Source organism: Humulus lupulus, chromosome 7 (genome assembly GCF_963169125.1).
Source record: "Humulus lupulus chromosome 7, drHumLupu1.1, whole genome shotgun sequence".
NCBI classification, from domain to species: domain Eukaryota; kingdom Viridiplantae; phylum Streptophyta; class Magnoliopsida; order Rosales; family Cannabaceae; genus Humulus; species Humulus lupulus.
The window spans coordinates 173119042-173134962 of NC_084799.1; the positions used below are offsets into that span (position 1 = coordinate 173119042).

General features: G+C 33.7%; 1 protein-coding gene across 1 annotated transcript; it reads right to left on the reverse strand.

Moving 5' to 3' along the window:
• Positions 1 to 1407: 1407 nt before the first annotated feature.
• Positions 1408 to 5793, reverse strand: LOC133788831 (uncharacterized). The gene is made up of 6 exons (XM_062226449.1): positions 5534 to 5793; positions 4448 to 4644; positions 3129 to 3209; positions 2313 to 2543; positions 1988 to 2065; positions 1408 to 1910 (listed from the first exon to the last, which is right to left on the reverse strand). Exons 1-6 carry the CDS (start codon positions 5646 to 5648, stop codon positions 1683 to 1685), a joined length of 930 nt encoding a protein of 309 aa, XP_062082433.1. The 5' UTR covers positions 5649 to 5793; the 3' UTR covers positions 1408 to 1682.
• Positions 5794 to 15921: the final 10128 nt, after the last annotated feature.

Consider the following 15921-nt stretch of genomic DNA (forward strand, 5'->3'; position numbering starts at 1 on the left):
AAAGCTAGTGTAGTGTTGGTTAATTTCTCTAATTATATTTTTCTCTAATAGACAATTTGTCTATAACTTAATTATATAATTTATTTATTGTTGGGGTTGATTAGGACCTGCACAACACAGTCAATACAGTGCACAAAGAATAGCAACAAAGAAGAACAAGTAATAGATAATTTAAACAAACCCAAAATAATCAAAAGTAAAACACAAAAGAAAGAACACCAAGAATACTTGGTTCAGATACAACCAGTTTGGTTGATCCTACATCCAAGGCTAGGCAGCAATGCCTAAGTGAAATCCACTATATCTGAAACTAGATTACACCCTCCAAGCTCTCAAGATTACAACAACACTCATCCAACTTCTCTTGAAAACACTCTCTCACTAGAGTATTACAACACAGTTCTTGCTCTCAGCCAAAACTCTCAGAAATTGAATACACTTAGGTTGATCAGGCCTAAAACTATATATAGGGTCGAGATACAAGAACTAAAGAGACAAACAGAAACTAACTGTAACTAACAACAATTAGTTAGTCTGTTACAACTTACTGGTGTCCACACAGATGCAACTAGAGAAAACGTAGATGCAACTGAAAACACCAGAAAACTATGAGCTTTCATTTTGCTAATATTTTGATTGGTTGATGAAAGAAATCACAATCTTCACATTTATATTTTTGACCAAAATTTAACGCAAAACAATTCTAAAAGGAACACCCAAGCTAATTTTCTTATAAAGAGACTTGATTTTTATATAAGTAACAATATTTCTAGTCATCCATAATATCATAATTCTAAAGTACAAGGAATACAACCAAATTATTTTATGATTTTAGGGTCTGTTTGGTATCTAGTAAGATATAATACGACACATTAAACACTTTTATTGAATAAATTAAACGAGAATTCATTAATTTCTTAAAATTGAGAACAATCACTATTATGCGGATTGCCTCTATTTTAATGTCATTACATTAACCGTCAAAATAAATTATAAGATCATGTTTAGATGTAATCTTAATTTAATAAAATCCTCAATTTTATTTATTGGACTATAAAATTTAGATTAATATCTGAAATTAAATTCTATTGTATACAAATGTTTTGTATACTTAATTTAACATTTACACTAACAAATTTGAATATTTTTGTGATATTTGATATAAAAATAATAAATATTCATAGTAATCAACTTATTACCACTTTAAAGACTTTTTTCTTCTTTTCCTTTTTTAAAAAAAAAAACCATATTGGACAAATTAGAGTTTCACATAAATGAACACCAAGTCATTTTGAACAACAATTTTAATTTTGCTGCAAATAAAGAAACCATAAGAAACTCAACTTCCATTTTGCGAAAAAAATTATGTTAGCACTAAGCTATGCCTATCTTAGCACAAAATGAACAGAAGACAGCAAAGTTGATCATCACCATTCTCTCGTCAGATTCCTCCTCAGTTCTCTATAGTTCCACCAGGTGGTGTATGTACTTACAACGAAAGTGAACTACCACCATTAAATTTGTCTACCAAATTTACCGATTAATGTTAGTTAAATTAAGGCAGATGCCTCTGCCTACCATAGCAAAAAACTCTCATGTCACTAACCAAGAGATATATGCACATTTGAGCAAAAATATACAGCATGTTCATCTTCACCTAGGAATATTTGTAAACATATTTATCAGGTGCGGGAAGAACTTCGAGTAACTCTTTTATGGTTTGAACTTGGGATTGAAGGTTGAGAGGCACCAGATTCAGCTGCATCATTGGGTCGTAGCCTCTTTCTGTTGGGTGCAGGAGGTGGCTGACTCTGCAATGCTACAGTTGGCTCATCAACTTCCTCAACAGCTTCGGCTTTGGGTTCTTTTTGTTGCCACTGTGTGCCACAACCAGAACAAACTCTTGCACCCTGAAATTTAAGCAATTTATGACTTGAGATTTTAGAAATTTTCTTTTAGCAATGGAAACGTGCATCAAGATTGATACCATATGCTGGGAAAACATTTTCTTCAAACAGTACGGATGAATTCGAACACTACAAGCTTCATTCTGGCACAACTCCGCCTGTTAAAAGCAGCCGAGTAAAGTGTTAGATTCAACATCACCTACAAACTAGAGAAAATCATTCAATCGGTATGTTCTTTTTAAAAAAGAACAACCAACGCTCTTGCTGTGTTCCAATATACAGCTTGTGAACTTATCTTCATTCTCCTACCTATCCATGTCCAGTATAATAACAATAACAAACGATTAATTAATTAACGAAAAGAAAAACACTTGTCCATTCCATGGAAAGAAACACAGGTACAACCTTCACTCCAGCTTCATTGCAAACTTCACACGAGGGAACCTCATTATTATGGAACCAACTTCGTAGATCAAGGAAAGATCTGATTCCAAGTCCAATGTTACCATCTGGGGTATGAGACAGCCATTGGTCACGCAGAAGTTCTTGAAGAGTAGTTTCCTTTTGACTCAATGAGAAATTTCTCAGTGCAGGGTAATAACCATCTTGTGATAGTGAACCTGTTCCAGTTTGAGCCTAAAATAGAAAACAAAAATTATCAGACTGCATGTAACAATGAATTAGACTGACCAATAAAAATATAGCGTATAATAAAATGAAATTCAAATAAGGAATACTACAAATAGTTTAAATTCATAAATGTAGTTGTCACGGAAAGCAGACAAAACATCACACTAGACCCCTGACAATTTACATTTCTTTTACTTTCGTATCTTACGAAAGTCATATCCCATAGCTATGTTGTTATTCTAATCTAATAGTATTTTCATACATATGTTCTTCAACAGCTGAATTGCAATAAGTTTCAGGCCACCTGAGAGCAAACTTATGCATCGAGGAGGGCACATCAAAGAAAATAAGATATATAACCACTGTTTGAAATTTTCTTCTTCAACAAGTAAACACCTCTGCACAGCCACCAGCCCCCCTTCTTTACCGACACACAAAAACAAAGGTTCTATTTTGCAGAAAAATAAATGTTAAATATGATAAAATTGTTATCAATAAATTTTTTGCATATTGTTTGTATAGAATACATAAGTACAACAAGAAGAGGTTTACATAGCAAAAGAAAAATAAATAAACCATCGGCAAGCAAACCTGATTCTCCAATCGCAAATTAAGAGCATCAATGTTGGATATGCTACCGTCAGCTGGGCCATTTTGCACAATAGCCTCTATCTGATATTCCACAAGAAGAAAATACACGAGACTTCAAAGATTGATCTTAAGGAACGTATTTAAATATAATTTATATTTTATTTTTCTAAAAACCCCTACATGGACAAAAGAACTTCTAAAACAATTCCTAACAGAAATGGAGATGTCTGTAGAACAAGATAATAAAGGAAGACAATAGCAAACTTCAATTGTAACACCATCATTTGCTCTTGTATAATCTGGGTAAATGCAATGACCAAAAAAAAACAGAACAAAACAAAACAAAAAACCTGGAAAACCAACCTTTGCAGCCTACAACAAAACAGGGGGATGATCCATGGGGAATAGTATTTTTGCTTCAACGCTTTGGTTCTAAGTTAAAGAACATTGGGATGAAATTATCATTCATGTTGCTATAAATATATTAGGTTAGGGAATTGATAAATCACATTGATTACTAGTAAGACTGCTTATTGAAGAGCATATACATTGCATGATCCTTCAGCAGTTGTCCAAATGACACTGGGTTTTGAGTATTGTATACAATTTTGGATAACTATATAATAGCTTGTAAGGACCATAGACATGTTGACGACTCGCAAGTGAGCATTTCTAGCAGGACTTCAAAGAACCTTTGCAGAACATAATTAACCATGCAAATCCTGATATGCAGTACTTTCTATCAACAGCAACATTATCAATTCATCGTTTTATTCTACCTTGAAGTCAAATCCTAATCTTTCTTTTGGAATGTGGTCATCTTCACATAACCAGTGATCACAGCTGGAATCCAAATCAATATCAAATAACTGGACTACAAACTCAAAAAGGACCACCATTTTACGAGTTTCACACTTGGGTTATAGTAAGATGACAACTTCAAATTCCCGCTAATATAGGGGCACAGTTGTATTTCTTTCAGGAAAAGTTATAATGGTTTGTATGATGATTTTCGATTATCCTAATATTTATTCTTCTTTCTATGTACGTGTTGAGGCTTATGCATTGCCTCACTTGAGCAAACACACCGCAAATCCTGAATTAGATTTTTCAAACATTGATTACAGCAGCCTATACTCTAAAAAACTGACAAGCCAAGGTATGTCATGGCTGCTACATTGCTCTGGACTCTGAAGGAATAAGTTTTTCACACACAATAATGTTTAAAATTATGGTCTGTCTTACGTTTTCTAATAATAAAAATATCCCTAGAACAAAACACACTGGGGTACATAGTAAGGAAATATCGAGATACTCACCATAGCTTTGTAGAAAGCAATCTGGGGATGTGAATATCTTGTTCCTAGCTTGGACTGTTCATCAGAGACATTATTGATTACTCCATAATAAATTTCACCATCATATTGATGTCTGCAAGCCCGCAACTCAAACTGGGCACAAGAGAGTGCCTTGTTTATCTTCAAAAGATAATCATCAAATAGCTGCTGATGACTGCCTGTGTCGTATCACAAATGTGTTAAACTACAAAAGGATATTGTGACCAAAACATGAGAAATGAAAACAAAAGGCTAATTGCTCCTGAATTCCCAACAACCAAAAAATCAAATAGTTCCATATAATGCATAAAACCAATAGGTAAAAAAATCTCAAGGTAGACTAAAAAAAGCTTCCCAAGTAGTAAAAAAACACAACAATATATCAGAGAATTCAAGAACAGAGAACAGCATCTTCAAGACTGATGACAAATGTTAGAGAAGTGAATCCACCTCGGCATTGTTCCCCACTTCAATGCACATTAAGGGTTCCTCTACAAAGTTTGAAAAATAAAAACATGGGTAATCTACAAACGAATTCTTACTCGTTAGCTTCAACACATTCTGAGCCTGAACAATTTGCACCATAAGTTGCCATTCATCCCCATAATTGCAATTACTAAAATACTTTTACTAAAACAACAAGAAAAAAAACGGGGGAAACACCTTTAAAATTTTACTTAAAAATAAAAGCCCAATGCTCATTTAGGGTTTCGTACTATTTGTCCGGTTGATCGGAAAACACGTTTAGAATGCAATTTTAAACCCTATGCTACCTATCTAAAATTTACTGTTCTTTAAGCTAACCTTACATATATAAATCATCACCACTGATCTTATTACCTTAAACAGTAAAAATCTTACCCTAAAAGATATAAATAAAAATAAAAACTGGTTGCTCAGATGGGGTGCTGAGAGTTTTTTAGTATGTGAGATATAATGGAGTAAAGCCACAAATTGTGATTAAAAAAAATAGGGGCACCAAATCGAACGAAAGAAAGGGGGAAAGAATGGAAAAAGGAAAAGGAACAAATTAAATAGAGAAAGAGAGAGTTTAATAAGATGAAAGACCTGGGGTTTTGCCGGTAAGGCCATTGAAGATTCGATGGAACTCGTCCCGCTTGAGAGGGCCACGTGAAAGCAAAGCTTGAATCAGCGTGTGATGCTTCCAGTTCAACTCCGTCATCTTCAATGGCTCTTTAGAACACTAATTAGTGTTGTTGTAGCTACGAATTTGGAGATTTTTCTGGGTTTGCGGGAAGTATAGGGGGGTAAATAATGAGTTGGCGGGAACCAGTATGAGTTGAAGAAAGTAATGGATTACTTTTTATTTTATTTTTGTATAACAAGTGCGAAAGTAATGGATTTTTATTTACTTTATAATTTAGTGCTACAAATTAAGTGTGTGGTTGGTTAGTCATTAGCAAATTTTATTTAGAAAATTTTATTTTTTAAAAGTGAATTTTGAAAAAAAAATCTGAATTTAGTGTCTGAAAATATAATTGGTTCAAAGTCAATAAACTGTTTTTTAGTTTTAAAAAACTAAATCTGTAATTGGTATTAAATTTAAAAATATAATAAAAATTAAATACGTGATTGTTTCAGCTGAATCTGAATATTATTTTAATTTTATATATATAAGTTGTATAATATTAAATTTTGATTTATCAATAGATTTAATTAAGTAAAATTTAATTATATTGATAAATTAAAATTTAATAATAGTGTATTGGTTAAATTCATAACAATATTGCATTTTCATTAATTTTGATTTTTTTTCTAAATTAAAGTTACATTTTTTTAATTAACTAAATATTGTTGTTATAACTAAGCCACATTTGTCCAGCAATGTCATCTCTAACATTTTCCATCTGAGTCATATAAGCTTGACTGAAGTTAATATGTGGTGCCTCATAAATTCTTGCTTCATCTCTTTCTTGTTGGTTTTCTATTGTTGTATTAGATTGGCTTTCAGTTCGTTCAATATCTTCAACAGGCGTGGCATTAACTGAATAGTGTTCAAACATTCTATCATTAATAGAATGCATTTTGATCCAGTTGTGGATAGCGCAACATACTATTGGTATTTGACGTTGCTTTCCAAGCAAGTATGGAGGCATTTACTTCAAAATTGGAAACCACGCTTTTAAAAGTCCAAAACAACGTTCAATCACATTACGCAATGATGAGTGCCTATAATTGAATAACTCCATCGCACCTCTAGGATGGTTCCCTCTTCCTCTAAAGCGACGTAAGTGATAACGTTCACCATGATATGGTGCTAGAAACCCAGACATATTTGGATAGCCAGAATCAACAACATAGTATTTACCTATATTAAAATCACTTATTATTAACAAGGGAATGTGAAAGAAAATTATAATGCATCAAGACAAGTGTAATTTAAGACCTGGTGGTGGCATAGGAAAGTTATCATATTTTCTAATTGCATCAAGAAGCACTCGAGAGTCATTGGCTGTTCCTTCCCATCTAGCGTAGACATAAGTAAACATCATATTAAAGGAGCATGTAGCCATTACATTTTGTGTTACATCTACTTTTCTTCCTCTATATGCAAGTTGTTTTAGAGCTAGTGCAACTGCACTTACATGAGTACCATCAATTGCGCCAACACAATCCTACATAACAAATCAGATAAATCATTACCAAGTTCAATTAAATTGATATGAATTATAACAAGTATTTTATTAAAATTAATAAATAAAATTTACCTTAAACCATGGGAAATACTTCGAATTATTTTTAATTTCTATTTGCACGGTGTTAAAGTGAAGAGACCTTATTACTTCATTTCCTAAATAACACAATGCATCTAGCACTCTACCAAACTGACGACAAACAGTTTCTACCGAATGTTGATATCTTTCGGCCACAGTCCTAACTCGTTGGTTGTGTGTTACTATCCATAGAAACATGACAACAGCTTCTTCAACACTAATTACCCTGTCATGTTCTATGACTTCCATTTCAACTAATCGACGACATAAAGATCTAAAAGTATTAATGTCCATTCTAATTGTGTAAAACAATCTATCAGGATGTCCATTTAGCAGCTCAAGTAAATATTGACGTTTAGACATATCTAAAGTGCGCAGTGGTCGTCTAATCTGTTGAGATTTTTGCATCTCATGTATTTGATTAGCCATGAGAACTTGACCAATTAATTCCTCGCTTGATGAAGACGAAGTATCACCAAATAATATTTCAAACTCCTCATCCAAATCATCCATCTTAGGTGCCTAATTATGACAATAATAAAAGTTCAATCATGACAATAAACACCAAGTCAAGTTCATTACACATTATCTAGTAAAATGTAAAGGTAATGGTTTAGTAGTTCATAACAGACAAAGTCATAATAAATAAACAATATTAAATCACTCCAACAATGAATCAAGATAAGCACGTCAACGCTCCTCATTCATTCTCATGAATATTTCGCGCCATTCTGGGGTTGCTACAAAGTCATGCAACACTTTGAGGTATATTTATTATCCAGACCTGGAATCCCATCAAGAATGTTTTAACAATCTTCCACATTGTAAGAATTAGCGACATTGTTGGTTTCCTCGCTAATTCTCCTTTCTCTCGATTCATAATACTTACGCATAGTCTCACTTCGTGTTAATGGTGCCTCAATCTTAGCAGAAATACTTTTTGCAAGTTCTTCCATCACTTGGTTGAAGGCAGAATTAGCCCCTTTGTTCTTTTTCTCTTTTGGTTTTGGTGCATTTGGTGGAGCAGAAGTAGCTCGACGACGTACACCAATAACTTCTTCTTCCTCTCCATAATTATCACCATCAAATTCAAAACCAACATCAACATGTGCTCCAGTGCCAAAAAAATGACGCTCTTGTTGGCGCTCCTCAACTGAAGAAGGCAGAAGTTGAGTGGAAGCATAACTCATACCACCAGTGGCTGTTGTATTATTGAATATTTTTCCAAGCATCTCATAATGTTGCGATCCTTTTTTTCGAAATCTCTTTGCATTTGGATATTTCTACAAAATCCAAAAACACACAACATTACTACATAACATGAATTTAGATTAATCAAGTAATCAACAACACAAGTATAGTATAAGTCTATTACCTTTAGATAAGTATCCCATACTTCATCACTTGCTGTAACAGTATTTGTTTGAGGATCTCATCCCATACCAGTTTGTTCCAAAAGATGAGAAAATTCTCGATGTGCCTTTTTCAACCGATTGAATTTGGATTTCAATTGAGGCATTTTATATCTCTTTCCAAAAGAATTAAATATGTCATTTTCTATTTTTAGCCATCCTTTTTTGTCCAAGGTTGTTGTTTGTAATCTTTTTTTGGCCTCTTCATACAGAAAACCAATAAAATGTGATTTAATAGCCTCAGGCCAAGAAGCATGATCATCAATGTCTAGATTATTTGCATCAATCTAATCATAACTTTAACTATCACAATCTATGTCTTCATAAATAATGCTTATTTTAAATTTATTAGCCCAAGTTTTCAAAATCAAACATTCAAATCAAAGAATTCTAATATGTAAAGAAAGTAGATAGAGTGAGAAAAAGAGCTCACCTCAGATGATGCAGATTGAGATCAAAGGGGCTGTAATAGTGTGATGGTGGTGTGGTCGACTTCTACTTCAAACAAAAGATGATGAGTATTTATCTCGACTCAATCTATGCATGGACAAAAACTTATTAGTTTGCTGGTCTGGCCAAACACAAATATACTTATAAATATACCATATATATATGAACCTCCCTTGGTTCCTCAATCCCCTGATATAACTTCTTAATCATATAAATATATATATAGGAAATCTTTTGTCTATGTCTATATGCAGCTTCCTCGGAAATAAGATTTTTTTCTGTGTGTCTTGATCAAGATTTGGTTGTTATAAACTAATATTTAGATAGTACACTTGTACTATGCATGCATATATGTATATATGACCCTTTTAATCATATCAATATATATACACACACCAGAGAAGTTTTGGAATCTTTGTGGTTTTCTGGAAAATAGAGGTTTTCTATCTAATCTAGTAATTATTGGTAAAAGTTTGTGTGTTGGGTTTTGGAAGCTTTGTGGTTTTTTGGAATATAGAGGTTTTTGGGGAAGAAATATGTCTTTATAAGGCTAAGAGTATTTATATATCAATGATTATAAATATACAAATACATGTGCACAAAAAGATGCATAAGTTTTATGGGAGTTTGATAAAATTCAGGGAGCTGATACAAATGTTGTCCTGGAAGCCTGAAACTTGTGTATGATTTTTAGTATTAAGTCTATGATGCTATTATTAATGAATGCAAACTATGATTAAAGTCACAACATAGACTTTGTATTTTGCTATTTACAATTGAACTTTATATGGTAATATCACGTAGTGGCTTTGATCTACAATCAAACTCTATGGTAATATCACGTAGTGGGTTCGACATTATTATTACATCCAAAGTTTCAAAATTTCTTCTACTATACAAAACATTATATAACAGAATGATCGAGCGACTACAAGTTTCGAAATATGTTTTTTGTGTTTTAGGCCCTCTACTTTGACATATTCCTGACTCTAAATCATTACAAGTTGTCAAGCCAGTCCATAGAGAATTCAAATACTATAAACTAGTTTAATTTGTGGATCATAAGCTCAGATACTATAGGTACATTCTTATTCATATACAACACATTTTAAATGACAAACTCAATGAAAGAAAACCAACTTTCATAAGAGCAAAATGTTTTAAATAGCAAACTCAATCAAAGAAAATCAACTTCCATAGGAGCAAAACTAGTGTGGCCAACCAAGTGTGTAAGAACCAATATCACTCTTTACTATTTTTCTCTAAATAGCATCTAACAGTAATAATTCATAAAATAATAGTAAAACAACATCACATGACATACAAATCAGGATTTTACACACACACACATATATATATATATATATTCAGAGAAGATTTTACATAAAGACTTAAATAAAATGAATGCTCACAATAAACTATCCAAAATACTAAATATTGTCTCAATTAAAATTAAGTCAAAACAGAACTACCATAATATTGTAAAAAAAAAGAGCAAAATAAAAAATACAACATGAATGTTTTCTATAAGAAAATTTTCAATTGCTCATCTTGGTACTGCATACAAAAATAAATAATACATTATACATTACTAACAATAGATGTATCAAAATATTATCATTTTTTTTCTTTAAAGCATTTAATCAAACAACTTAACTACAATATATATATATATATATTTCTTTAAAACATTTAATCAAACTCCTTAACTACAATATATATATATTTCTTTAAAACATTTAGTCAAACACATAGACTACAATATATATAGTAAAAAACCTTTGACACAAAGGTTTAAATCATGTATAAAACGTTTTTAATATGTTATATATACATATGATATTACATAAACCAATACATATCAAATTCAACATGAGCTTCAAAATCAAAAGTAATAGTGCATGAATCTAACACAACCCATCATCCATGCTCCATATATAAAACCAAAAACATCAATATATTAAGTCAAATAATATATAATAATCAATAATAATATATTCAATATTCAGTCAAACATCAATATATTCAGTCAAACAATATATAATAATCATTTCGAAAACAACATTAATAATAATAATAAGGGATATTTGCGGCCAAAATACCTAAGTTGACTTAAATACCTAACTCTTTTTTTTGCGGTGAAAATACCTTCCGTCAACAATCATTGGCATCCGTTAGTGCCTGACCGTCAAGTACCATGTAGAGGTACACGTGGCAATTTGTAAATGGTCCACGACAATTTTAAACATGACAGGTCACCTAATTCCTATTATTTGAAAAACTTTAAAATAAATCTGATATAATTAAATAAAACTAATAAATAAAAACTAAAAACTTAACCACTGAAAAAGCAAACTGGAAAAACAAACATGAAGACGAAGAGCATTCATCTGAATGAGGAAGAAGGAAACGTGAAGAAACGACTTCAAAGCATTTAGACGAAGGAGGAAGACAAACCGAGTTGCAGGCGTTGATGGCGATCATTATGGCGAAACGTAGGGGACCTAACGACCCACCACCGGCGTACAATAAGTTTGCTATAACCCATTTCAAATTTTTTGTCTGTGTTTTGGGGGTTCTGTTTTGGGGGTTCTAAATGAGTTAATTTTTTTTACATTTTTTATATCAATTTTGTTGGGGTAAAGGGGTTGGTGGAGATGCTTTAAAGCTTATTTAAGAATAGAAAGTGGGGTCCATACGTATGGATTTTTGTGGGAATCTCTATGTGACAATTTTGGGGTTTTGACATTTTTTGTGGAGTAAAATAGTGCATTTAATTCTTTGATGACTATTTTATCCACTATTACTACTTTTGACTTGGTTTGCTTCCCCTGTGTACTGCTGCTTTGGTGCATATTGTACTTTAATTTACATAGGTGAAAATTCAGGGAAGTTAACAGTCAAATTGCATCATAGGGGGCATTGGTTCATGCCCTTTGGTAATAAAAGATATGAGAAAGGGCAAATATACTACTTTGACAATGTTCCGAAGAGAAAATTCAGCAGGCTTGTGTTAGAGGATATTGCTAGCAAATTAGGCTATTCTATGCCTTTCGGGTTTCTATATAAGCCACATGGGAAGCATCTTAATGCTGGGAAGATGGTTGTTGGGCCTAAGGGAGCTTCAGAAATACTTAATGAAATGGATGTGAAGAGAATATCAGAGGTTGACGTGTATTTGGTCCTACCTAAGGCTACATTTGGTTTGGAATGGAAGGAAGACCCCACTACAGTACCCCATATACCTGACCCTCCCCCTAAAATATTAAGGAGATGTGTGATTGAGGAGTTACCACCCGATACTGATGTGTTGCCGATGTGGTGGGTATACTTGTAGTGGAACTATCATCAGATAGTGAGCAAACTGAGTATGGTGATCATGATGAGGCAAAACAAGGGAATGAGAATGAGGATGATTATGAGGCTGCAAGTGATGAAGGTAATGAGGAAGATTTTTATGTCCATTTTTCTTCGGATAGTGAGGAAGCAGCTATTGAAATGGATGCTGGGGATGATGCATCCATACCTCAAGCTGGCACACAAAATGAGGAGGTCTTGCCATATGAAGTGAATGATGCAAGACATGAGATGCCTGAAAGTTCTAATCAGAGGCAGTCAAGAGGGTGTCTGCAAGAGGAAGACTTTGAGTTAAACGATGAGGAGTATGAGAAAGAGGTTGAGGCAGAAAAAGAGATGGGTAGGCCATCTGATCCAACTAAATGGTGGGACAGTGTGACAAATTTGTGAAGCCAAGGTGTTCAGGGAGATGAGTCAGATGGGGTGGACACTGAAGAGGACTTGTAAATTCTTGGAAGTGATGGTGAAGAGGCTGGGCCTAGGAAGTCAAAAAAAGATTACAACCCTAGGTCCAACTTTAAGGATTTCAAATTTGTATTTGGAATGGAATTTGGGACTGCAAAACTACTGAGGACTGCTATTAAAGGGTACTTTATTGAAAGTAATAGGGAGTTTAAATATGTAAGCAATGACATGAGAAGAATTAGGGTCAAATGCGAAGCTAAACAATGTCCTTGGTTGTTGTATGCAAGTGTTTCAAGAGCTGACAACACTACTTTCAAAGTGAAGACTTTAGTAGATAACCACAATTGTGGTTTAGTCCTTAATAATAGTCATGCCGATGCTCCCTAGTTGTCTAAGTATTTTTTAGAGCAATTCAAAATCAATGAAGATGTGAAGTATAAGACTTTTGGAGAGATGATAACTAAAACCAAGTACTCACATGTTTCCAATTGGATATTCTACAAGGCAAAGACTAGAGCAAAAATATTGCTTGAAGTTAGTGTCTCTGAGCAGTATGCTATCTTGGAAGACTACTGCAAAATGATCTTGGCTACAAACCTAGGTAGCACTGCCATCATCAAATCAAATATGGTAGAAGGAAAAATGATATTTGAGAGGGTATACATCTGCTTAAAAGCTTGTAAGGAAGGTTTCAAATTTGGTTGTAGACCATTCATTGGTCTTGATGGGTGCTTCCTCAAAGGGTATTGTAAAAGATTCCTTTTAGCTGCAATAGGAATAGATGCAACAAACTCAATGTATCTTATTGCTTATGCAGTTTGTGAGAAAAAAAACACTAACACTTGGTCTTGGTTTTTAAAATTATTGAAGGAAGATCTAGATATTGACAGGCCTTCTCAGTTTGCTATGATGAGCGATAGGAAGAAAGGGTTGGAGAATGCTATTGCTTCTATTTTTTAGGGTGCAGAGATGAGAAATTGTGTTAGGCACTTGCATTCCAACTTCAAGAAAGACCACCCAAGTTTGTTATTGAAACAACAACTATGGGCAGCAGCAAAGACAACCACTATTCCAGAGTTTCAACAGAGGATGAGAGAGTTAGGGGAAACTAGTGAAAATGCTTACAATTGGTTGGCATTAAAGACTCCATTCGAGTGGTCTAGGTCACATTTTAGTGAAATGGTGAATGTGATATGTTGTTAAACAACCTGTGCGAATCTTTTAATGCTACAATAGTTGATGCTAGAGACAAGTCGATAATTACTTTGCTGGAAAAGATTCGTTATTGGCTAATGAGTCGGTTTTTCAATAAGAGGGAAAGTCTGAAGAAGTGGATACATCCCGTGGGGAAAAGAATATTGCAAGTTGTGGAGAGGAACAAGAATATTGCCAAGAATTTTCTGACTACTAGGGCTGCAACTTATCAATTTCAAGTTGATTGCCCAAATAATGAGTCATTTGATGTTGATTTGCAAAAAAGGACTTGCAGTTGTCGAAGATTTCAACTCACTGGTATCCCGTGTGGTCACGCACTGGCTGCCATATGGACAAGTGGGGCAGAGATAATGGACTATATCCATGAATGTTATAAGAAAGAGACATTTCTGAAAGCTTATGCATGAATCATATACTGCCAAGCCCAGAGCAGTGGCCAGAGACTGGTTTGAACCCTATATACCCACCCTTTTGAAATTAATCTGCCAGGGAGACCAAAAAAGGTCAGAAGAAGAGGGTCTGATGAACCACCCCCAAGTTCAACAAAAACTCAAAGGTTTGGTCAGATCCACTTGTGCAAAGCGTACAAACAGCCAGGCCACACAAGCAAAACATGCCCAACCCAACAAATGCTCAAGTAATGCATTATTATAACATATGGTCATGTCTTTTGATAAAAGATTACACCAGATTAACTTCATGAATTTTTAATTTGTTAGGTTCTTGCTCAAAAGAAAAGGGGTAGGCCACCAGCTGCAAATCTCATTGAAGCAACAAAGAAAAGAAAAGAATGATTGACAAAGAAAAAACAAAGCTTTTCTCAGCAAGAGGGTCCCAGAACTCGAGCCAGACAACATGACCTTTCTCAACAAGGTGGTCCTTCGACTAGGTCCACACAACATGCCTAGACAACCTGCTAGAAAAATGTTCACTTTTGACAAAGCTTTTGAAGATAGGGAATGAACTAATTTATGTCTAGTTAGAGACTTTTGATGTTTTTGTGAATACTTGACTTCACTAGGTCTTATTTTTTTGATAGCTATGGGCAACATGTCCTTTACACTTGATGTAAACCAAATAGGCATTAGATCTTAGTTTGTTTGCTAGTTATGGACAACATGGCCTTTAAACTTGATGTCAATACTATCTGGTTCTGGTTCTTACTTTGGTATTGCATCTTAATGAAGTACAGTTGTTTATTTTTTTACTTTAGGAATTGCACAATACAAATATAAAACTTAAAACCACCATATTAAACATAAACCATAAAATTTAATTTAAACAAATAACACTTACAAAAGGGTCCAGCAAATTGGATCATAATTGACAACAAAACATTACAATGATATCCCATAACTTAAAACTATTTGTTGATACATATTAAAACTACTACAATGGCTACAACCTATAATTTTTTATTACTTTTTACCACCCTAACTTCATCTTCATGCTGTACTCCATCCTTGCAATCAGCATCAGATACAAAAATCATATCCTTTCCCACAGAAAGATCACTCAAAGCTTGTTGTGTGCTCCAATCGGTATGTGTGTTTCTAGAAACAAGTTCATCCTCCAACTGTTTAATTTTTCTCAACAACCCAGGTATGACCACCTTACTTCGGGCACACATATTAGGGTCTAACCAGCAGAAATACCCACAACCACCATTACTCTGTAAACACAAAAGAAATCATCAAACCAGTAGAAGTTAAGAAGAGATGAACAAACCCAAAATTAAAAAAAAAACTACAAATTAACCACACCCGATACTTATGGCAGCACTTGAATCTTCTTCCAGGATTATCGTTGGTCCAAGAAGTCTTGATGACGATTGCTTTTGATGGTCGACAATTGCAGCTCCATTGTTCCATGGTCACATTCA

What these genes read in the sequence shown, in the direction of transcription:
- LOC133788831 (XM_062226449.1), bottom strand. Translation starts at nt 5,648, where the DNA reads ATGACGGAGTTGAACTGGAAGCATCACACGCTGATTCAAGCTTTGCTT. An exon ending in CCTTACCGGCAAAACCCCAG is followed by an intron (nt 4,645 to 5,533) that starts GTCTTTCATCTT and finishes GATACGACACAG; the next exon opens with GCAGTCATCAGCAGCTATTT. An exon ending in ATTTGCGATTGGAGAATCAG is followed by an intron (nt 2,544 to 3,128) that starts GTTTGCTTGCCG and finishes TTTCTATTTTAG; the next exon opens with GCTCAAACTGGAACAGGTTC.